General features: G+C 43.7%; 1 protein-coding gene across 1 annotated transcript in view; it reads right to left on the reverse strand.

Moving 5' to 3' along the window:
• The window catches only part of LOC132402214 (probable voltage-dependent R-type calcium channel subunit alpha-1E), a 600,800-nt gene that overhangs the window by 448,663 nt on the left and 126,620 nt on the right, over window positions 1-25,517 (reverse strand). The window contains exons 3-4 of the mRNA XM_059984957.1: window positions 4,072-4,177; window positions 3,449-3,588 (exon numbers count right to left, since the gene is read on the reverse strand). Of these exons, the coding sequence (XP_059840940.1) occupies window positions 3,449-3,588; window positions 4,072-4,177 (246 nt within the window). The remainder of the gene's footprint in view (window positions 1-3,448; window positions 3,589-4,071; window positions 4,178-25,517) is intronic.

Consider the following 25,517-nt stretch of genomic DNA (forward strand, 5'->3'; position numbering starts at 1 on the left):
GTCCCATCAAAATTGGCCTTACTCCAAATTAATTATCTCAATCCAAGGACCAAGCCTATTCTTCTCCATAATTATCTTGAAACTAATGGAATTATTGATCACTAGATCTGACATGTTTTCCCCAACACACCCTTGTCACCTGCCCTGTCTCATTTAGGAATAGGAGATTTGGTATTACATTCTCTCTAGTAGGAACATCTATAGATTACGGAAACCTTCCTGATCACATTTGACAAACTACTCAATCCAGCCCTTTTACAGTCATTATGTGGAAAGTTATAATCACCTACTATCAATCACAATGTTATAATTCTTGCACATCTCTTTACACATTTCTTCCTCTAAATCCTACTGACTATTGGGTGGTCTTTAGTATAATTCCATTAACATATTCAATAGTTCAACAGTTTCATTTAATATCAGAGAATGTATACAATATACAACCTGAAATTCTTGTTCTTCAGACATCCATGAAAACAGAAGTGTGCCCCAAAGAATAAGTGTCAGTTAAAGTGTAAGAACCCCAAAGGTCTTCCCACGCTAAGCAAAATCCTTCCCCCCGCACTTTTTTGCAAAAACCATCAGCACCCACCACGCACCAAGCATGTGATAACAAACCCCCAATAAAGACCATGATCTGCAGTACAGCAGGAACTAATCATTCACCCGACAATTTGACATGTCATAGGCTCTCCCTCTACCTAATAAAATGGCAGAGAAGAGTCACACAGCATGGGGGGGGGGGGGTCACAGACAAAACAACTTGCTGATTTACAGTCTCTTGCATGTTTCTTTTTTGGGTACTCCAACTTGAGAATTGGCAACAAACTCTCCCCAGAAACGAGAGAAAGAGTACAGAGGCCCGACCAGTTGATCCGCTGTTCCCGATGTTCCGTTTTCTTCCGCGAAGCTTCAGTCGGCAGCACTGGCACGGAATCAGCCCATTCCCAGCGCCGCGAAGCCTTGGAGCCCCAAAGCCTTCCATTTCTTATTCCTTAGTTCCATTCAGACAACCTGAGTAGATGGGCTCTCTAGTCCATCCTGTCCGAGCACTACAATGACATTTTCTCTGACTCCTTTAATCCCTCCTGAATATTGAGCTGCCAGTCCTGCCCCTATTGCAACCTATTGATGCCAACAATACAGCAATTCCATACGCTTATCCATGCTCTAAGCTCATCAGCCCTACCCACAATACTCCTTGTATTAAAATAGATGCAATTCAGAACATTATTGCCACCATGCTCAACCTTTCAATTCCTGTCTATGTATGTAGGCTGAATAACATCATTCCCACAACCACTCCACTATGTGCCCTAACACTCTGATTCCTATTCCCCTTCAGCTCCAGTTTTAAACCCTTCAAAGCAGCACTAGCAACCCTTTCTGCAAACCATCCCGTCTTCCCTGGAAGGCAGCTCAATGATCTAAAAATCTGATGCCCTGCCACCTGCACCATCTTGTTAGTCATGTGTTCAACTGTGTGATCTTCCAATTCTGGCCTCACTAGCATGTTGCAAGGGTAGCAACCAACCCTGAAGTCACAAACCTGAAGGAACTGTCCTTTAACTTTGCACCTAACTCCCCGAAATTACTTTGCAGGATCTTGTCACCCTTTCTACCTTTGTTATTGGTACAACACAGACACCGACCTGTGGCCGCTCACCCCCCCACTTAAGAACTCTATGGACTCAGTCTGAGATGTCTCAGACACTGGCACTGGGAGGCAACATGCCATCCACAAATCCTGTTCTCACTGACAGAACATCCTGTCTGTTCTCTTAATCAACGTATTCCCCGTCACTACAGCATGTCTCTTCACCCCGCCTTCCCTCCTGAGTCAGAGAGCTGACTGCTGTGGCTTTCCTCTGCCAGCTCATCCCCTCCAACAGTATCCAAAGCGATCTATATATTATTTAGGGAATCAGCCACAGGGGTACCCAGCACTGACTGCCCATTGCTCTTCCCCTTCCGAATGGTCAACAGTTACTTGTGCCCTGCAACCTTGGTGTAACTACCTTGCTGTATCGTCTGTCAATCAACAGTTCATCATGCTCTGTGAAAAGCTGCAACTAGCTGCACTTCTTGCAGGTGTAGTCATCAGGGAGAAACCTAACAAACTCAGCAAACCTATAGAATGGTAACTGTAAACAGGATCTGCAAATTGTAAACATCAGGAACTGTGAACAAATACAGATAATAAATAGAAATAAATAATGAGCATGAAATAACAAGAAGAGAGTCCTTAAATTAGTGCAGCTATCCCTTTTGGTTCAAGAGCCTGATGGCTGAAAGGTAATAACTGTCCTAGAACCTGGTGATGTGAGTCCTGAGGCTCCTGTACTTTCTATCTAATGGCAGCAGCGATAAAAGAGCATGGCCTGGGTGGTGAGGGCCTCTGATGATGGATGCTGCTTTTCTATGGCAACGCTTCATGTAGCTGTAAGTGGTTGGGAGGCTTTTACCCATGACGTACTGGGCTGAATCCACTACTTTTCATAGGATTTTTCACTCAAAGGCATTGGTGTTCCCATACCAGGCTGTAATGCAGCCAGTCAGCACACATTCCACCACACATCTATGGAAGTTTGCCAATGTTTCTGATAACATGCCAAATCTCCACAGACTCCTGAGGATTCCTGAGGATTCCCCAACTGGCCCCACTCACTTTTTCAAATCTCACTCCCACAATGAACAATTCAATGACTCCTCAGAATCTCCGGTGATGGACTTTCTAATCACACCCTCTATATTCATATCCGTGTTGTTAAAATATAGAACAATGGTCTCATATATCACAGTTGAATACTCGCATGTCACAGAATTAACACCCCTCCAACAAACATTATCCTAACAAGTGAATTTTGGATCAAATTTTCCAACTTGTCAAGGGCCACATGGGCTTTCTAGAGCTGTTTCCTACATAGGACCTTGTCAAAGGATTTACTGAAGTCCATGCAGATGACTGTAGCATTACCAGTAAGCTATCAGATAACGGAGAGATTTAATGTATGGGAATCAGGGATTGGATTGGTCCTGCTCTTTGTGAAGGATAAACCTAAGCCATTTTCCATATCTTACCAGTACAGCACTGCCTGGTGACCTCTGATAATTCTGTGCGACTTATGGGCAAAGCTCTTCAGGTAACTACCCCTCATCTGACTGGACAGTATCACAAGTTACTAGTCTCCTGAATCACTTCCTAATAAAAAAACACTGAGGTTACATGTCAACTTGATACAGTGGGACAAAAGGAGGTATTCTGGTCAGTCCAATTGATATGTGGTAGTCGATGCCAATGGATATTTATGGGGTGAGAATAGAAATAGAATGGTATCCCAGTGGGGTGTTGTGAAGGCAAATCGAAAGGTTTATATGAACCCCAATGGTCATGTTAGGCTGCTTCCTGTGTAGTGCACTTTAAGATGAGAAGACTGAAATTACTTACCCACTCAGGACAACGATGAAATCCATTACGTTCCAGCCATTCCGAAGATACGATCCTTTGTGGAATACAAATCCCAGTGCTACAATTTTAATCCCAGCTTCAAAGCAAAAGATCCCAATAAAATATGGCTCAGTTTGTTCCTGATGGAGGGAACATAAAAAACAATTGAAAGGTTATAACAGAATGTGTTTGAAATGCTATTGGAGAATAACTTTGACCAAACATTGGTCTGAAAAGGCAGCTCATCAAATGACCATCACAACACCACCGTCTCTGTCACTATTTCCTCAAACTTCCTTACTGAAAAATGTATCCAAATGCTCAGCTTTTTTCTTTCCCACGGCTTCACACATCTCCAATCCTGTCCTACAAGCTCCTTAACCTTGAATCCTCACTTGTTAATTTTTCGTAATTTGCAAATTCTAATCCAGCCCTCCAATTCCAAACCCACCTCTCAGTTACTCGCCTCAAATCTCCAGATCTGTACCTACATGACCCAGCTACTTAACACTTCAAACACCCCCAACACAAAGTCTGAAGCCACTGCACCCTCCATCCTTCACCTTCTCCTCAACCCTTACCTCTAGCAACCCCAAGTCCCCAACAGATAGCTTTGTACTCACCAAACTTCGAGCCATGGGGGTCTTGTCTCCATTTGGCAGGTGCTGTTCCAAAGCCAGCACAACACAGTTGGCAATGATTGTAGCCAGAATCATGTATTCAAATGGAGTTTAAGTGTCAAGGAAAACTAGACATTCCATTCCAAACAAACATTCAGAGATCATCAGGCACATTTCCCAAACTCTGGCACTGACAAAATCATCACAACTATTGCGTGCCAGGGGATTTCTCTTTTGCTTCACATCACCTCTTTTCCAATGGTCTACAATCAGCATATCAGGACTTTCAGGTCATGTAATCTCTCATTGTTGATCTCTCTCCACTTTCAACGAGTTCATCAACAGCTTTATGGGAAGAATGTAAACAGATAAATGTGCTAATAAGCAGCAAATGTTTGATAGTTCTGTTCGGGGCTAATTGATAATTACCATGATTCAATGTTGGAGGTGCTAAACCAGAAATTTGCAGGTTTCACACAGAAGTACTAAAAACATTAATTTTTGTGGAGCGGTTTGTGTGGGCTCCTTGTATTCAGTTCCAAGGAAGGTTTGGGTGCTCTGGCTGGTTCACATCAAGGATGACTCATATCTCTGGATATGACAATGGAATTCCCTGCATTCAGGTCATTAATCCTACATCCAATTAGTTGATTTTGCATCAGGCCCCCTCCTCTACCAAGGTGGTATCTGTCACTAAACATAGGCAAAACTCGTATTTCATCTCCATGTTCTTAGGGCACAGAGTGCAACCGAGAAAGTACAGCAGTCTCTCTGGAAGCCCATGCGCTTATGATAATCATGCATCATTCTACAGCATGACACTTGAGTTATTGTGTGAGGGATTTCACTTTGGGGGGGGGGGGTCCAAAGATAAGAGAAAAGCATACAGTAAATGGCAGGATCCTTAATGACACTGATGCGCAGAGGGAACTTGGGGCCCAAGTCCATAGCACCCTGTAAGTGGCCACAAAAGGAGAAAGAATGGTAAAGAAGGTGCATTGGCTGAGGCATTAATACAAGAGCAAGGAATAAATCTGCAGCTATATAAAGCTTTAGTTAGGCCACATATGTGAGTATTGTGTGCAGGTCTGGTTGACTCACTACCAGAAAGATATGAAGACTTTGGAAAGGGCAGAATCCAAATCAGGCTAGCAGTCTTGCGAAAATGAGAGCTGAATGTGGCAAGTCTCTCCCTGTAAGTACATTGCCTCTCCACCAGCAAGCCTCATGTCATGCCTCCTTGCTGGCGACACATGGAAACTGAACTCCTTTTGGACTCAGGCTGAAATACAGAGGATGGGGAGGAGGTCTGGCTCCTACACACAAAGCTCATAGGTCCACTGGTGTGTGAACATGCCCTGGTGCTCATGAACCAGGTTCACAGCTATGGGTAAAATAGCCGCACTGCCTTGTAGGCAGTCTCAGGAGAGATGAAGGCTACAGGAGTAAACCCAGACAGAAAATCCAGAGTGGAATTCCCAAGGCAGTTGGACATTATTGACCATCCTTCTAGCAGCTTCTGCAGCCAAGCTGGTGCCAAACATATTACTTCATTAAGCTCTCCTTTGAACTACACTGGTGAGGTCGAGAGGGAGATCTTGGGGACTGAGCATTCCAGGATCTTCATACCTTCTGCCCAGGCTTCTGATAATGATCATCATCACCCATTGCCCTCAAAGACAGATGGATGCCAACCACTACCACAATGCAAGATGTAAAAGTTGTAATAAATAAATACATACATAAATAAATAGCGTAAAGATGAATAAACAAGGTAACATTCATAGACCGTACAGAAATCTGATGGTGGATGAGAAGATGCTGTTCCTAAAACATCAAATGTGTCTCTTCAGGCTCTTGTACCTTCTCCCTGATAGCAGTAATGATAAGAAGGTATGTTGTGAATGGTGATGGGTACAGCATGGATTAGGAGGAATAAGCAAAAAGGAAAGGTTAGACACACTGGTTGCTTTCTCTGGAGCAGCTGGTGTTGAGGGGGAGACCTGATAGAAGTTTATTAAACGATGATAGCCACAGATAAGGTAGACAGTCTGACTCTTTTTCCCAGGGCAGAAATGTTAATAGGTAGTCGTCACACATTTAAGGTGAGGAGGGGTGAAATTTAAGTGACAAGTGTATGGTAAGTTCTCTTCTCAAACAGAGTGGTAGGTATCTAGAAAACACAGGGAGAATAGTGGACACAGATACCATGGTGAGATTTACTAAGTTGGAAAACCGATAGATGAATACGCAGGGATGAGGGAGATATATAGATAGAAGAGGACTCATTTGTCATCGTGCTCAGTGAAGACATTGTGCACAATGGGCTTATTCCTATACCATGCTCTATGGTCCATGTGCACTCTCTTAGGAGTCAGGTTCATTTTTCAGTGGTTTTCCATAAACATGCATCTTAATCTCAAGGAGCTCACAGTAAATGAACAAGACAGTGGCACACCCTCTCACAGTAAACACTCTGCCTCCAACTAATGGTGTAACTGTTCGTCCTTTAAGTCTTTCTTATGATCGCAAGACACTACTGGATATTAAGAACACCAAGTACAGCAAGTCTACCTCACTAGCAAGTGGCTAGAAGTGTGGGAAGTGGGCTGTATGTAGAACTAATGGTGAAACCCTGCAGGCCAGCTCTCTCATTGACTCTGCTTTCAAACATTCGATCACTAGGAAATAACTAGATTGTCTGCGTCTGAGAACAAATCAGTGTAGGATGAAGGATTGCTGCATGCACAACTTGATAGAAATGTAGTTCCACAATATCACCCCTGAAGTGGCCATGCAGGTGGAGGGATTCACCTCTTTTTGGACAGACAGAAATTCCATGAATTCTGGCAACATCAGCAGAAGAGGTTTGTGTTTCATCAGAACTGGTGCGTGACGATCCACTTCTTGCCTCTGGTAAGAGTTCTGGTTGTAATGAAGCACTATTCGCTGTTTTTAATGGTGAAGTGCAAGCTCTTCTACTCACCAAGGGAGTTCACTGCCATTTTGATTGTGGCTGTGTACATCTCCCCCATCCCCCCATCGTGCTAATGCTGGGGAAGTGCTTTGTGAGCTCCATGGTGGGATCAGTAACCTCCAAGCCACACACCCCAATGGTTTCTTATTTTTGCTGGAGACTTTAACTATGTTAACCTGAAAACAATCGTGCCTAATTTCTATCAGCATGTTGGCTTTGCTACCAGAGATGAGAAAACATTAAGGTTCAAAGGTGCAATTTAATGTCAGAGAGATGTATACATTATACATCCTGAGATGCTTTTTCTTTGTAATCATCCACAAAAACAGAGGAGTGTCCCAAAGAATGAATGGCAGTTAGATGTTAGATCCCCAAAGTCCCCTCCCAGCTCCCCCCCTCCTATGTGTAAGCCGCAGCGAGCAACAATCCCCCCTCCTCCCACCGGCAAAAAAAGCATCCGCACTGCTTTTTTTTGAGTGCAGAATGGGTGTACAGTAGCCAGTTATGGTCTGAATACCCTGGCACATGTCTCCGGTGTCACAGAAAAAGGTGTATATTTTTCTGTGCACTCAAGCGTGAGCAAAGCGATAGCAAAGACACAGACTTGCAGTTACCCCAAAGACTTTATGTTTCACCCAGTATACAACATACCACAGGTTCTCTCTCTCCCCCTAATAAGGGAGGAAGGAATGACTCTGTTTTCCCAGCGAGTGGGGAGATATAACAAACAACTTGCTGGTTTACAATGTTAAAAGTCCATTACATCACTTTTCTCAAGCTCTGTGCCTGAAGATCACAAAGATCCTGGGCCTCCAAGTACATAGTCGCAGATAACCCGACTCCCCTGACGACACATGGGTCTCCTGTTGTGACACTGACCCTTGATCTGCCCATCTCCAGAGCCCCGAGATCCTAGGCTGCCAAATCCAAGCCAGACTCTCAGCCCGAGCCTATGGCATGCCGAACAACAACAGCCGATCATGGAGCCACTAGAGTGGGTCCCATTCCCGCAAAAAACCGTAGTCAGTGTATAACTCCAGGTCAGGGTCTTCAAAAGAACCCTGAAAGGGAAAAATAGAGATATTAAAGATGGAAATGGAGCTGTTTCCATGGTTGCAAGCAACGGAGTCACCGTTAGGTGCCATTAACCCTCCTAAATTCTGCATTAGACCAACATCCCTGGTGTATACAAGTCTGCTCCCTGCCCCTACCTTGGATATTCTGACTACTTATCGTTTATGCCAACTCCTAAATACAGACCACGGATTAAACTGTCAAACTTTCAAAGGGAGATAAAGACCTTGGCAGAAGAAGCAACTCAGCATTGCGGGATTGTTTTGAAAACACGGGCTGGATCATGTTCAGTGAGGCGGATACCTCCCATCATTACATTAACATCGGTGAATATGTGCGATCTGTGGGATGTATAGAGAAGTGCATTGAGGACATCACTGTTATTTAATACATCTACGTGAGGGCAAATCCGAAGCCTTGGCTGACAGCAGAAGTCTGGGCAGGGCTGAAAGATCGGAATGCTGCCTTCAGATTGGGAGCTAATACAGCTCTCAGATCAGCAAGAGCTGCACTTTCCCATGCCACCAGGAAGGCACAACAGGGTTATTCATAGAGAATATACACCTTTTTCTGTGACACCGGAGACATGTGCCAGGGTATTCAGACCATAACTGGCTACTGTACATCCATTCTGCGCTCCAATGATAGTGACGTCTCTCTTCGTCAGTGTGCCTTTTACACACTGCTTGATGCAGGGAACAATGTGCCTTGAGGAAGGCCCTCCTTCTGCCTCCCCCCGAGGAGCAGATGTGAGGATGACCCTGGCAGGGTAACCCATGTAAAGCAGTAGAACCTGGTCGGGTGCTGAGGAACTGTGCAGTCCAGTTAAGAGAGGTTTGAACAGACATCTTGAACATCTCTCTGGAACAGTCCAATGTCCCTTCAAGCTTCAAGGCAGCCACCATTATCTTGGTGCTCAAGAGGGTGACAGTGACCTGCCTTAATGACTACTGTCCAATGGCACTGAATTCAACAATAATGAAGTGCCATTAGAGGCTGAACATTGATCACATTAAATCCCATCTTCCTGCAACATTGGACCCTTTCCAGTTTGCTTATCACTCAAAATCAGTCCACTGATGAAGCAATAGCCTCCGCATTCTACTCTGTTCTGACCACCTGGAAAATGGAGCCTCATACACCAGGAAACAGTCGCAAAATGCTGGAGGGACTCAGCAGGCCAGGCAGCTTCTATGGAAAATAGTACAGCCAACATTTCAGCCTTCAGCAAGACACTGAAGGGGCTCGGCCCAAAATGTCAACTGTATTCTTTTCCATAAATACTGCCTAGACTGCTGAGTTGCTCAAGCATCTGCAGATTTTCTCTTGTTTGCGAATGGACTCATACACTGGGATGCTGTTAATTGACCAGCTCAACATTTATTACAATCATCCCTCAGAAGCTCATTTATGCAACTATTGTAGATCTTGAACTTCTTGACAGAAAGACCACAGCCAGTCTGTGTTGGCAGCAACATTTCTAGCTCCATCACACTGAACACCAGCACTGTTAATGTTGCCAACACAAGCCTGCACTGATTAATCCAGTTCAAACGGAATCATCAAATTCGCTGATGTCACAACAGTGGTTGGCCTCATCAACGATGACAATGAGAGGCATAGAGAGGAGGTAGAGCGGCTGATAGAATGGTGTGAGCACAACAACTTGAGTCTCAATGTCTCAATATGGACAAGAGCAAAGAGGTGATTGTGGACATTTAAGAAGGTACAGACTGACCACTCCTCACTTCACAACAACAGCTCCTGCAGGGAAAGAGTTATGAGCACCAACTTTCTTGGAATGCCACATAACGGGCACTCTCAGCTGGTCTATCAAAACCCCTTCTTTGGTCAAGGAACTACAGCAGTGTCTCCACTTCCTGAGGAGACTGAGGCGAGAGGTGCTCATCCCTCCCTCCCCATTAGAAACATAGAAAACATACAGCACAATACAGGCCCTTCGGCCCACAAAGTTGTGCCGAACATGTCCTTACCTTAGAAATTACCTAGGGTTACCCATAGCCCTCTATTTTTCTAAGCTCCATGTACCTATCCAAAAGTTGCTGGCAGCCCATTCCACGCACTCACCACTCTCTGCATAAAGACCTTAACCCTAACACCTCCTCTGTACCTACTTTCCAAGCACCTTAAACTATGCCCTCTCGTGCTAGCCATTTCAGCCCTGGGAAAAATCCACAAGAGCAATGCCTCTCATCATCTTGTACACCTCTATCACGTCACTCTGTCACTCCAAGGAGAAAAGGCCGAGTTCACTCAACCTATTCTCATAAGGCATGCTCCCCAATCCAGGCAACATCCTTGTAAATCTCCTCTGCATCCTTTCTATGGTTTCCACATCCTTCCCTCCCCTGACATCTCCTCTGTATCTACTTCCATTCTAACCAATTTTTACAGGAGTACCACTGAGTGTCCTGACCAGCTGCATCCCTGTTTGGTATGGGAATTGCAAGGAATCTGTCTGCAAGGCCCTACAAAGGATTGCAAGGACTACTGAGAGAATCACTGGGGTCTCTCTTTCATTCATCAGAGTTATTTATCGAGTGCTACATACACAGGCCCCTTAGCATTGTCAACGATCCTTCCCGACCACCCAACTATCCCTTTGAACCCTACTGTAGCATTCGAACAAAGACTGTTAGGCTGGGAAACAGCTTCTTCTCCCAGGTTGTGAGACTTCTGATCTCCCTGCCACTACCCACATTTCTGCATGTACAAAGCAGCAGTAGCGTTTTACTCTTTTTAACTTGTTTCATAAATGCACCTTATTATTTATGGTAATATTACTTTTGTGTTAACATGTAAATTACATGTACTGTGTTGTGCACCTTGGTCCAGAGGAACATTGTTTCCTTTGATGGTATACATTGTACAACTGGACGAGTATAAACTTGAACTTGTACTTGAACTATGGAAAGAAACCAGATATGCTAGAATACTGTACATATACTGAATAAGCAAGCCCCCTTCCTAAAATCCAATGAACCTGGAGTTTTCCATAGATATAGTGTCTTTGAAAAAGGAAAAACTACTGGCTCAGATGCAATATGTCTTAGACTGTTTAAATAAAACAGAAGAGAGGAAGTTTTGAATACAAGTTTCTAATTATTTCTTGCTACAGCAGTGTTTCCAGAAGACTTAGGGAATGTTGATGTTGTACCCACTGGCACCAGGATATCAATATTTCCTGTTCACTGGCATTCTAATTGGATGCATCACTGTCTGGTAATGGAGGGGCCACTGCAAAGGATCAGAAAAGGCTGCAGAAAGTTGTTAACTCAGTCTGTCCATCACGGGCACTTGTCTTCTCAGCATCAAGGAGGTGATGACTCAAAGAGGCGGCATCAATTAAGGACTCCAATCACACAGCACATGCCCTTTTCTCATTGCTACCATCAAGGAGGTGGTATAGAAGCCTGAAGACTCATACTCAACACTTCAGGAACAGCTTCATCCCCTCCACATCAGATTTCTGAATGGATATTGAACCCATCAGTATTTTATTCCCCTCTCTTTTTCCATTACTAATTTTTTATGTGTATATGTATATATACACATCCTGCATTCTATTGTAATTTGTAGCTTTTATTATTATGTATTGCTGCCATAAAACAACAAAGTTCACGACAAACATCAGTGATATTAAACCTGATTCTGACCACTGTTTTCCACACGATTCGAGTTTCTTGCTAATGATAATTGACAAATATTCTAAAAACAAATACAACTATCTTTTAAAAAAAGTATCTAGTGCTTTCCTGGTGTATATGATGAATAAACTCTTCTTGGGCTCCTAGCCAGGTACAGGTATCGATTTTAACAAACATTTCGATGACAAACTCCACCATTTTCATCACGGATGATGCCTGGACATTTCTAGTCTGGTGGTATTTATACCCCCATCGTCCACCCCTCCTGATTGGTTAGTCCTCATCCTATCAAGTTTTTGCTCTCGCACCTTATTTACAATCAAATTCCGGTTCTTACTTAGAGTGAGACCTTAGTCTTTGTCAAAACTCTTTTCCTCAAGTTTTATTTCAATGACTTCCTTCACCGGATGGTCCCAAAAGCCATTCGTGCAACACACAAGTTTTGTGCCATCAAAGTCAATCCTCTGGCCATTGCAAATGTAAACTTCTGCTGCTGCTGATTTCTCCAGGTATCAAACACGAATATACCTTGTGTTCTCCTTGATGAGGTTTCCACCGTGCGATCTATCTGGCTGATAAATACTGCTGCGCATTCACAGGAATCCTGTATGTTCCAGCCATCCTGAGTCCCAGGTCATTTTTGACCTGCATAAGCTCTGATTTGAGCTTTCTTATGGGTTTGTGTATTAATCCTGGAAATATAGGTAAGACAGGCAGTAGCAACAGATTCCTCCTCGTTACATTTCCTGGCTTTTCCCTTGGTCCTTTTAAGGGCCCAATTGTTTTCCTTCACCTTGTAGCCACCTGATAGGATGAGGACTAACTGATAAGTGTATGGACAGGAAAGGAATGGAGGGTTATGGGCTGAGTGTAGGTCGGTGGGACTAGGTGAGAGTAAGCGATCGGCATGGACTAGAAGGGCCAAGATGGCCTGTTTCCATGTTGTAATTATTATATGATTATAACCAATCCGGAGGGGTGAATGATGGAGGTTTATATACCACTGGACTAGATTTGCCCAAGCATCATCCCTGATGATGATTGCAGAGTTTGACATCAAAAATATTCTTTACGCATGGGCATTTTTACACACACACAGACACACACGTCATTCTGCTGTCATTGCACTGTGTGTGCACACTTCGCTGTCTTCCCTGCTACATTCTCATAACCAAGCTGATGCGCTCGGTTCGGCTTTATGGTGCCTTTCCCACCATACACAGCAGAATATTCCATTTCTTTAGTAATGGGGATGTGTAAATGTGTATATATATTGTTTGTATACTGTATTTAATGTAGGTACTGTTGTTTATTTTGTAATGTGGTTGTAACTACATTGTGAGGCACAGCATATTTTGATTCATGTGTAGTCTTTGTTAACTTTCTGGGTAATTAAAGATGGTATGTCCAAGTGCCTAAAAAAAAACAGGGCGGATCACTCTCAGTAGGAGATTGAGAAAGAGAGAGAGAGAAAGAGAAATTGAGCCGCCAGTTCACACTGAAAATAGTATGGAGCTATTTATTGTGTTTTCTGGTAGATATCTTTTTGCATATATAGACAATTTTCTTTTTGCTATTTTTGTTGATTTTTGTAAGTTTGACTTCTTGACTCACTGAACAAACACCCTTGGGCAAAAGTGCTAAGTGACTCCAGCCATCTTTTCTTCAGTGAAGATCCATGTATCGTAATAGTATTATATAAGTACTGAGTATAAAAACTGGGAGGTTATGGTGTGCTTGTTCTTGTGAGAGTGCATGGAGTATTATGCAAAATTTTGGTTATCCTTGTATACAAAATATGTTATCAAACAGGAAAGAGTGTATTAAAGATTTATAAGATCTTGCCAAGTCCGGACAGACAGAGTTACAGGGAGAAAGATGCAAGATCCTGAGGGACATAGGTCAGATGAATGCACTCAGTCTTTTTCCCAGGGTTGGACGATCAAGAACTAGAAGGCATAAGTTTAGGGAAGAGGTGAGAGATTTATTAGGAACACGAGGGACAACTTTTTTCCATAAGGGGGTGGAGTGTATGTGTAATGAGCTGCAAGAGGAAGTGGTTGAGGCAGACAGTTAAAAAGCAAATGGACAGGCACTTGGATAGGAAAGGTTCATTCATGGGCCAAACACTGGGAAATGGGACTAGCTTGGTCAGTGTGGACCATTTGCATGCTGTATTAGTCTATGATCTATGACTTCAAATGGGACACAAATGGACAGGTTGATGCCCAGAGGAATACGCAGCAAAGCATAATAGGTGCAGCTTCTTAGTATAGCATCAACTGCAGAGAACATCTTGTATCTACACCAGGTATTACACCATTCTTTCCAGAGCTGATCATACATTGACCACAACAGTTCCTCCAGGGATATGTAATTCATAATAGAACACTTCCTATGAAGACACTTATAACGATATTTTAGCTCCTGCTCCACACACACTCACAATTATGAATATTGTACGTTTTGAATACCTATCCACAGGCCTGTTTAAGACCATGAGTCTCTGGGGAGACACGTTTTTAGGTACTCGCTTCAAAGACACACTCCTGGCTAGTAGCGTTAGTTCCAGACATACAACCCACTGTGTTCTACCACTTCCAGATACACAAAATACCAGATTAAGACCATAAGATATAGGAGCAGAATTAGGTTATTTGGCCCATCAAGTCTGCTCTGCTATTTCATCATGGCTGATCCAATTTATTCCCTCTACCCCAATCTCTGGCCTCTCCTATAGTATTTCAACCCTGACTAATCAAGAATCTATCAGTCTCTACCTTAAATATATCCAATTACTTGGGCTCCACAGCTGCCTGTGGCAACGAATTCCACAGATTCATCACTCTGTGGCTAAAGAAATTCCTCCTCATCTCCCAACTAAAAGGACACCCCTCTATTCTGAGGCTGTGGCCTCTGGTCCTAGACTCCCTCACCATATGAAACATCCTCTCCACATCCATTTTATCGAAGCCTTTCAACATTCAATAGGTTTCAATTAGGTCACCTCTCATTATTCTGAATCCCAGTGAGTCCAGGCCCAGAGCCATCAAATGCTATTCATATGATAAGCCTTTCAATCCTGGAATCATTTTCGTGAAACCTCCTTTGAACCCTCTTTAATGTCAACACATGCTTTCTAAGATAAGGTGCTCAAAACTGCTCCCAATATTCCAAGAGAGGCCTTGCCAGTGCTTTATAAAGCCTCAACATTACATCTTTGCTTTTATATTCTAGTCCTCTTGAAATTATGCCAACATCGCAATTACTTCTCTCGTCAAGACTCTACCTGCAAATTCACCTTTAGGGAATCCTGAACAAGGACTCCCAAGCCCCTTCGCATCTCAGATTTTTGAATTTTCTCTCTATTTAGAAAATAGTCTACTCTTCCATTTCTTCTACAAAAGTCATGACCATACACTTCCTGACACTGTATTCCATCTTGCTCTCTTAATTCTCTTAATCTGCCTGTCCTTCTGTACCCCATTTCTTCAAAACTGCCATTCCACCTCTTTTCATACCTTCCACAAAGCTATCAATTCCATTAATCAAGTCATTGACATATCATGTTAAAAGAATCAGTCCCAACACAGACCCCTGTGGGACAACTCTAGTCACTGACAGCCAACCAAAAAAGGCTCTCTTTATGTCAGCCACTGTTTATCCATGCTAGTATCTTTCCTGTAACACCATGGGCTCTTAACTTGTTAAGCAGCCTCATGTGCAGCACCTTATCAAAGGCCTTCTGAAAATCCAAGGACACAACACCTACAGATTCTCCTTTGTCCATCCTATTTGTTATTTCTTCAAAGAATTCCAACAGATTTGTCAGGCAAGATATTCCCTTAAGGAAACCATGCTGACAATAACCTACTTTACTAAGTACCACCAAGCAAACCAAAACCACATCCTTAACAATCAACTCCAACATCTTCAAAACCACTGAGGTTAGACTAACTGGCCTATAATTTCCTTTTGTTCTGCCTCTCTCCCTTCTTGAAGAGTGGAGTGACATTTGCAACTTCCATTTCTCCAGAACAATACCAGAATCAATTGATTCTTGAAAGATAATTACTAATGCCTCCACAATCTCTTCAGCCACCTCTTTCAGAACCCTGGTGTGTATACCATCTTGATATCTCTTAGCTTCCCAAGAACCTTCTCCTTAGTAATGGCAACTTCATACACTTCTGCCCCTTGATTCTCAAATTTCCAGCATTATGATAGCGTCTTCTACAGTGAAGACTGATGAAAAGTACTTGATCAGTTCATCCACCATTTCCTTTACTCCCATTACTACCTGCCCAGCATCATTTTCCAGCAGGCCAATATCCACTTTCGCCTTTCTTTAACACTTCATGTATCTGAAGAAACTTTTGGTATTCTCTAAATTTTATTGGCTAGCTTACTTCCATATTCTAACATTTCCCTCTTAATGACTATTTTTAGTTGCCTTCAGTCGGTTTTTAAAAGCTTCCCAATCCTCTACCTTCCCATTAATTTTTGCTCTAATATATGCCCCTTCTTTGGCTTTTATGTTTGGCTTTGACTTCTCTTGTTTGCCATGGTTGCCTTTAGAATACTTCTTCCTCTTTGGGATGTATATATCCTGTGCCTTACAGATTGCTTCCAGAAATTCCAACCATTGCTGTTCTGCTTTCATCCCTGCCAGTGTTCTTTTCCAATCAATTCTGACCAGCTCCTCTCTTATGCCTCTGTAATTCCCTTTACTCCGCTGTAATACTGGCACATTTGACTTTAGCTTCTCCTTCTGAAATTGCAGGGTGAATTCTATCATATTATGATCATTTCCCTTGAGGGTTCCTTTACTTTAAGCTCTCTAATCAATTCTGGTTCATTGCACAACACCCAATCCAGAATAACTGATCCCCTGCTGGTCTCAACCATGAGCTACTCTAAAAAGCCCTATCTAGGCATTCTAGAAATTCCCCCTCTTGGGGTCCTGCACCAGCTAGATTTCCCGATCTACCTGCATATTGAAATCGCTCATGCCTATTGTAACATCACGCTTTTGGCATGCATTTTCTAACTCCTGTTGTAATTTGTAGACACATCCTTAATGCTGTTTGGGGGTCATATACCCTTTTATAAGAAGACAGAGTTATATGCACTTATATTACAGAACACCATCTGCACAGGTGCATGTGTTTTTCAATTTTCCCTCCAGAGACACGCACACACTTCTGTTCCAGCATTCCCCTTTGAGGCACAGCTCATTATATTGTACTACTCCTTTCGGATACACAGATCAGTGAGTTACAGCACTTCGTACAAAGGTAGCGACCTTTGTATTTTTAACCACTTACTTCACAAAAAAACCCTTTACTATGGGTCTTACTCCAGAAACACAGCCACATGTATTGCAGCACTCCACCCAACAACAAAAACAATCATTTATACCAGTCATTCGAGAAACAACACACACAAAATGCTGGTGGAACACAGCAGGCCAGGCAGCATCTACAGGAAGAAGCACTGTCGATGTTTCGGGCCGAGACCCTTCGTCAGGACTAACTGAAAGGAGAGATACTAAGAGATTTGAAAGTAGTGGGGGGAGGGGGAAATGCGAAATGATAGGAGAAGACTGGAGGAGGTGGGATGAAGCTAAGAGCTGGAACGGTGATTGGCGAAAGTGATACAGAGCTGGAGAAGGGAAAGGATCATGGGATGGGAGGCCTCAGGAGAAAGAAAGGGGGAGAGGGGTAGCACCAGAGGGAGATGGAGAACAGGCAGGGTGATGGGCAGAGAGAGAAAAAAAAACAAACAACTAAATATGTCAGGGATGGGGTAAGAAGGGGAGGAGGGGCATTAACGGAAGTTAGAGATATCAATGTTCATGCCATCAGGTTGGAGGCTACCCAGCTGGTATATAAGGTGTTGTTCCTCCAACCTGAGTGTGGATTCATCTTGACAGTAGAAGAGGCTATGGATAGACATATCAGAATGGGAATGGGACGTGGAATTAAAATGCGTGGCCACTGTGAGAACCTGTTTTCTCTGGCAGACCAAGCATAGGTGTTCAGCAAAATGGTCTCCCAGTCTGCGTCAGGTCTCACCAATATATAAATGGCCACACCGGGAGCACCGGACACAGTATACCACACCAGCTGACTCATAGGTTAAGTGTTGCCTCACCTGGAAGGACTGTCTGGGGCCCTGAATGGTGGTAAGGGAGGAAGTGTAAGGGCAGGTGTAGCACTTGTTCCGCTTACAAGGATAAGTGCCAGGAGGGAGATCGGTGGGAAGGGATGGTGGGGACTAGTGGACAAGGGAGTCGCGTAGGGAGCGATCCCTGCGGAAAGCAGAAAGGGGGGGGGGAGGGAAAGATGTGCTTGGTAGTGGGATCCCGTTGGAGGTGGCGGAAGTTACGGAGAATTATACGTTGGACCTGGAGGCTGGTGGGGTGGTAGGTGAGGACAAGGGGAACCCTATCCCGAGTGGGGTGGCGGGCGGATGGGGTGAGGGCAGAAGTGCGGGAAATGGGAGAGATGCATTTGAGAGCAGAGTTGATGGTGGAAAAAGGGAAGCCCCTTTGTTTAAAAAAGGAAGACATCTCCTTTGTCCTGTAATGAAAAGCCTCATCCTGAGCGCAGATGCGACAGAGACAGAGGAATTCTAGGGGATAGCATTTTTGCAAGAGACAGGGTGAGAAGAATAGTCCAGGTTGCTCTGAGAGTCTGTAGGCTTATAGTAGATATCAGTAGATAGGCCATCTCCAGAGATGGAGACAGAAAGATCAAGAAAGGGGAGGGAGGTGTCAAATGGACCAGGTAAATTTGAGGGCAGGGTGAAAGTTGGAGGCAAAGTTAATGAAGTCAACAAGCTCAGCATTCGTGCAGGAGGCAGCGCCAATGCAGTCAGTGATGTAGCGAAGGAAAAGAGGGCGATGGATACCCGTACAGACTTGGAACATTGACTGTTCCACAAAACGAACACAAAGGCAGGCATAACTGGGACCCATACGGGTGCCCATGGCTACATCCTTGGTTTGGAGGAAGTGGGAGGAGCCAAAGGAGAAATTATTGAGAGTAAGAACTAACTTCTCCCATTTCCCGCACATCCACCTGCCACCCCACTTGGGATAGGGTTTCCCTTGTCCTCACCTACCACCCCACCAGCCTCCAGGTCCAACGTATAATTCTCCGTAACTTCTGCCACCTCCAACAGGATCCCACTACCAAGCACATCTTTCCCTCCCCCCCTTTCTGCTTTCCACAGGGATCGCTCCCTATGCGACTCCCTTGTCCACTCGTCCCCCCCATTCCTTCCCACTGATCTCCCTCCTGGCACTTATCCTTGCAAGAGGAACAAGTGCTACACCTGCCCTTACACTTCCTCCCTCACCACCTTTCAGGGCCCCAGACAGTCCTTCCAGGTGAGGCGACACTTCACCTGTGAGTCGGCTGGTGTGGTATACTGCATCCGATGCTCCCAGTGTGGCCTTTTATATATTGGTGAGACCCGACACAGACTACAGACTGGGAGACTGTTTCACCGAACACCTATGCTCTTTCCACCAGAGAAAGCAGGATCTCCCAGTGGCCACACATTTTAATTCCACGTCTCATTCCCATTCTGATATGTCTATCCATGGCCTCCTCTACTGTCAAGGTGAATCCACACTCAAGTTGGAGGAACAACACATTATATACCGGCTGGGTAGCCTCCAACTTGATGGCATGAACATTGACTTCTCTAACTTCCGTTAATGCCCCTCCTCCCCTTCTTACCCCATCCCTGATATATTTAGCTTTTCCTCCCCCTCTTTTTTCTCTCTCTCTCTGCCCGTTCTCCATCTCCCTCTGGTGCTCCCCTCCCCCTTTCTCCCATCTCCCTTGGCCTCCCATCCCATGATCCTTTCCCTTCTCCAGCTCTGTATCACTTTTGCCAATCACCTTTCCAGCTCTTAGATTCACCCCATCCCCTTCGGTCTTCTCCTATCATTTCGCATTTCCCCCTCCCCCCACTACTTTCAGGTCTCTTAGTATCTCTCCTTTCAGTTAGTCCTTACGAAGGGTCTCGGCCTTAAACGTCGACAGTGCTTCTTCCTATAGATGCTGCCTGGATTGCTGTGTTCCACCAGCGTTATGTATGTGCTGTTTAAATTTCCAGCATCTGCAGATTTCCTCGTGTTTGCAGTCATTCTAGAGACTGAAATCCATGGCCCTGAAATCCATGGTCCGACTCTATTGTATAGTGGCGCCGGCTCCAGGCATAAATTCTTCTGGAGGATCCATGGTGTCTAGTTATTTAGATTCAGAATTGACTTGAGTTGTAGTGATTGACGGGGCTGAGGTTTGTGACCAGCAGGATCTGTAGGTATCTGTTTGTGATTTACGCAAATGATATGGATGGGTAGATTAGTGATCTGGCAAATAATATAAAGATTGGTGGAGCTGTAGATAGTACAGAAGATTTCAGAAAGATACAGCGGGATATAGATCAGTTACTGTATAACTATGGGCAGAGAAGTTTAACCCAACCAAACGTGAGGCGCTGTGCTTTGGGCGATCAAATGAAAAGGGACAGTACACTAAATGAAGGCCCTTTACAGTGTTGACCTATAGAGATATCTAGGAGTGTAAGTCCACAGAGACTGGTGGGTGCCTGGAATACACTATAAGGGATGGTGGTAGAGGCAAATACAATAGTGGCTCTCCGAGAGGCACATAAATGGATGGATATGTACATGTGTAGGCAGAAGCAATTAGCTTGGTTAGGTATTTAATAAGTAGTTTAATGTTTGGCACAGTCAAGGTAGGCCAAAGGGCTAGTTCTTGTGCTGCACTGATTTATGCTCTGTACTACTTGCTCCATTCACACTTACCTAGCACTGCACAATAGCTTCTGGGACACATTGCTTTACATTACAGTCCTCTAGCGAGAGGGTCATCCCCCATATGATAGCACTCGTTCTAGTCAAACATTTTTTGATTACACAACCTCAAAAAAAATGTACACTGGTTTTCCACACACACACTCACTCCTGTGTTGTAACACCCCTCTGACACACATACCCATCTGTGCTACAACACTCCCTCCAGACACATTCACTGCTGGTCCCTACTCAGAGATAGATTACTCCACTCCCAAGATTATTTTCAGACATCTATCCCCAAAGCCCTGTCTGAAGGAACATCAACATTATCCCTGCGCCTCCTCTCTCAGCATAATTCAGTCCTTTGAGGAGATAGGGTTTTTCATATGCAAATCCATCAGCATTATTTATTGTCTCCAGTGTGGTGTTCTCTCAGTCGGTAAGACCAGACCCAGATTGGGTAATCAATTCACCAAGCATATGCGCTCCATCCATCATCACTGTCTGGATCTCTTGGTTGCCAGTCATTTTGAATTCCCCTCCCTCGGACTTTCCTTTCCTCGGCCTCCTCCACTTTAGGGTGAGAATAAGTGCAGCCAAAGAAACAGCAGCGTCTGTTCTGTTGGGCTCCTCCACAAGCTGGCAAACTGCTCTCCCCTGTCCCTTTTCTCTCTCCTCCATGTACCCAGTTCCTCCTACACTTATGTGTTCCTCCTACACTCCTCAAACCCATGTTCCTTCCCCCTCCGCCACTCACTCCAGATTCCATCATCTGCAGCTCTGTTGCTGCTTCAACTCACGCCTACTTCTCTGCCTCTCCCTGCTCTCACCTGGATCCACCTATCAGCTGCCAACCCCTTCTCTTCACCTGTAGATCATCATAATGATGTGCCGTGTCACATGATGTAGGCGATCATGATCATGCCAAGTGGTTTGCCACTTCTCAAGCAAACATCCATTACCTGCTCCCATGGTTTCACGTGACTCTGACTGGAGTCCAAACAAGTGATACACTTGCCCAATGGTGACCTGCAGGTTAGCAGAGGGAAGGAGCACCTTTGGTAGAGACGTATTTCCACCCCATCACCTCTTTATAACTTTCCATTTCCCCTCTCTGATGCTGCCTGATCTGCTGAATTGCCTGAGTTCTTTGATCTTTTTGTGTGATGCTCCAGATTCCAGCATCTGCAAACTCTTGTGTCTCCTTTATGCCTTGGCTATTCAAGTTCTTGGTTAAACGCCTCTTAAAAATAGCAATTGTATCCAGTTCTACCACCTCCTCTAGCTGTGCATTCAAGATATCAATCACTCTGTGTAAAAGAAAGCTTACTCCTCAAATCCCCTTTACAACTCTTTCCTTTCACTTTAAACCGATGCAGTCTTGTTTTAGATGGAAAATGTTTTCTTACTATCTATCTTATCTACATTTTCTATAATTTGACATACAGTACCATCAGATTACCTCTCAGCCTCCTTCACTCCAGGCTAATCAAACATAACCCATCCAATCTCTCGCCAGGACTAAAGTATTCCCATCCAGTCACACTCTCCCCTGCAACCACATCCTTCCTATAAAGTAGTGGTCAGAAATGCAGTCTGACCATTATTTTGTAAAGCTGCACCATAATGTCAAATTCTATATCCTGACCTATTAAGGCAAATTTGCCCTATCCCTCCTTCAATACCCTGATTACCAGTTTTGCCATTTGCAGGGAATAATGGACTTGGATCTCTAAGTCTTCAGTGCCCTACCACTTACTGTATGTGTCCTGCTCCTACTTGACTTCCCAAAATGGAACATCTCATATATATAATTCCTTCCAGATATGTGGAGATTCCCTCTAGTTACACATACCCCTGTATTAAAGCATCCCCTTTAGACATGTGCACCTGCATTCAAGAAGGGCTTTCCAAGTCACACATCCTTGCATACCTTCCAGCAAAGACACCACTGTATTCCACATACAGACTTGCCTCCAACACTTCCTTGAAAGACATATACTTCTTGTATTAAAACACTCTATCCAAAATGACAAATCCTTGTATCACAGCACTTCGCCCAGTGACACATATCCTTGTAGCATTCCCTAAAGAGACACAGACCGCAGTGTTCTTTCCCAACATACACTGCATGCCTTGTATTTTTGCTTTTCCTTCAGTCTCACATGTGCTTGTGGTGCAGCATTCCTTCCAGATCCACTTACTCTGGTAGATACAAACACTATAGATAACACATAACCTCATATTGCGGCAGTCACTCTACAAATACATAATGCAAAGCTGCATTTTACCACTTTATCTGGTAAGTACACAATCAGAGAAATACTGTCTCTGGAGAAGCAAACGCTTGTTCTACTAAACACTTTGAAAGAAAAAGCATAATTGTATTTTCACAATCTCTGCAGGAAGCACATTTTACAGAAATCTATCTAGCGAAAAACATGCCTGGATTTATAGTGGCCTCTTTATTGGCACACCCACTTCTATCAATGAAATCCCTCCAGGAAGCACACAATTGCATTCCCTCCAGGGAAGTAAACACATCATACTTCACTGCAAGGAAATGTATCTGTTTTTTAAAATGTCACTTTAGATACACACTCACTTTGCTCGCTCGCTGAGAGAGAGAGACACACATACATACACACACACACACACACACACACACACACACACGTTCCCTGCAGGGTAATGCACACTGATATTACAGCACCACCTCCAAAGAAATGTACATTTGTATCACAGTATTCCTTCCATGGATAGATAGTATGAGATATGCCAGACCTTCAAAGGAGAGGCACACTTCTTTATATAATTTCCTCAAAGGAAGCAAAGATGTGTTTTGACACTATTTCCAGGGAAATGGAACAAAAATCAATGTTAACCCGAATAAAAAGTGCATTTATATAAACACTTATTCAAGGAAAACACCTTACAGCACTGCCTCCATTGAATCAAGCACTTGAATTACAGCACTTATTCCAAGAAAACACAGACCTAAGGACCCAGGGTTCATGATGAATATGTGTGCTGCACTTGTTAGACCGACCCTTCAAACTTATTAAGATCAAATATCATCTAATTTACCAAATGAATGTTATCCTGTAAACAACACCAGTTGTTTTCCTGGGTAACTTCTCCTTTAAACCACCCTTAGACTTCGTACCCAAACTCCCTTTTAATTTCACTGGAGCTCCATTTCCAGTGTTCTATTCAACCTCACTGTTTAACCTTTTGTTTTCCATGCTCTCTTAAAAGTCACCAAGTTCACTGAAAAAATTATAGTACTGTTGTGTAACATCAAAATACAATGAAAAGGGGGTTGGTGGCTTGAATACCATTCACTGGACTGGCACCTTGAAAGTTCAATGACTTGGTTATTGGCTTGAACAAAAAAGAGACTCTAGGTTCCAAATTCAGTGATACTTGGTGTGAGCATAGAGCTTAGATGGTACTTGGGGTAATTGGCTTCATTAGCCAGAGCAGAGAATATGAAAACAGGAAGGTTATGGTAAACCATATAAAGTATTGGTTAGGCTGCAGCTGGGATATTGTGTGCCGTTCTGACAACATTGGAGTGGCAGCAGAGGAGATTTAGCAGGATGTTGACTAGAATAGAATATTTTAATTATGAGGAGAGAATGGAGAAGCTTCCCTTAAATAGGGTTTACTTCCCTTTGAGTCTTAGAGTGACAGCACACTCTATATAGCACAGAAACAGACCCTTCTGCTCAACTGGTCCATGCTGAACACAATATCCTCCCTATTAGTCCCAGTTGACTACATTTGACTCATAGCCCTTGAAGCCTTTCCCCTGCAAGTCACTATCTAGATGCCTCTTAAATCTTGCAAGTACACCCATCTCGACCACTTCTTCTGGCAGCTTATTCCAGGTACTCTCTACATTGCTGCCTAAAAGATTTCCTTCACCTTCCTGGCCCGAGTCTCAAGATCTCTCATCAGCCAGGACTCCCTGAACTTGGTAAGTCTATCCTTCACCCTAATCAGAAAATGATGCACCTGAACTTGATAATGACCCTTTTAAAAGCCTCCCACTTGCCAATTGTTCCTTTGCTTTTCAATAAAGTCACCCAGTCAACCCTGCCTGTTGACCTCAAGATTGGTCTTGCTCCACTTGAGGACTTTAACATGTAGACTGGTTCTATCTTTTTCCATTACTATTTTAACACTAATATAATTGTGTTCACTGGACCCAAAGTGCTTCCCCAATTGCCATTTCAGTTACCTGGCCCATCTTATTACCTTAAGAGGAGGCCCACTATTTTTCCTTTCACAGTAGACTCATCTATATCTTGTGATAAGAAACTGTATAGAAATAATACAAAAGATTCGTGAATAATTCCACTCTTTAAGAAAGGAGGAAAGCAGAAGAATGGAAATTATAGACCAGTTAGCTTGACCTCAGTGGTTGGGAAGATGTTGGAGTCAACTGATAAGGACGAGGTGATGGAGTACCTCGTGACACAGGACCAAATTGGACAAAGTCAGCGTGGTTTCCTTAAGGGAAAATCTTGCCTGACAAACCTGTTGGAACCTGTTGTAACCTGAAGTGATTACAAGTAGGATAGTTAAAGGGGATGCAATGGATGTTGTATATTTGGACTTTCAGAAGGCCTTCGACAAAGTGCAACACATGAGGTGGCTTACCAAGCTACGAGCCCATCCTATTACAGCAAAGTTACTGGCATGCTTAGAGCATTGGCTGATTGGTAGGATGCAGCGAGTGAAAATAAAAGGATCCTTTCTCTGGTTGGCTGCCAGTGAGTAGTGGTGTTCATCAGTGGTTCGTGCTGGGATCACTTCGTTTTATGCTGTATATCAGTGATTTAGATAATGGAATAGATGGCTTTGTTGCCAAATTTGCAGATGA

Source organism: Hypanus sabinus, chromosome 11, assembly GCF_030144855.1.
Source record: "Hypanus sabinus isolate sHypSab1 chromosome 11, sHypSab1.hap1, whole genome shotgun sequence".
Taxonomy (NCBI): Eukaryota; Metazoa; Chordata; class Chondrichthyes; order Myliobatiformes; family Dasyatidae; genus Hypanus; species Hypanus sabinus.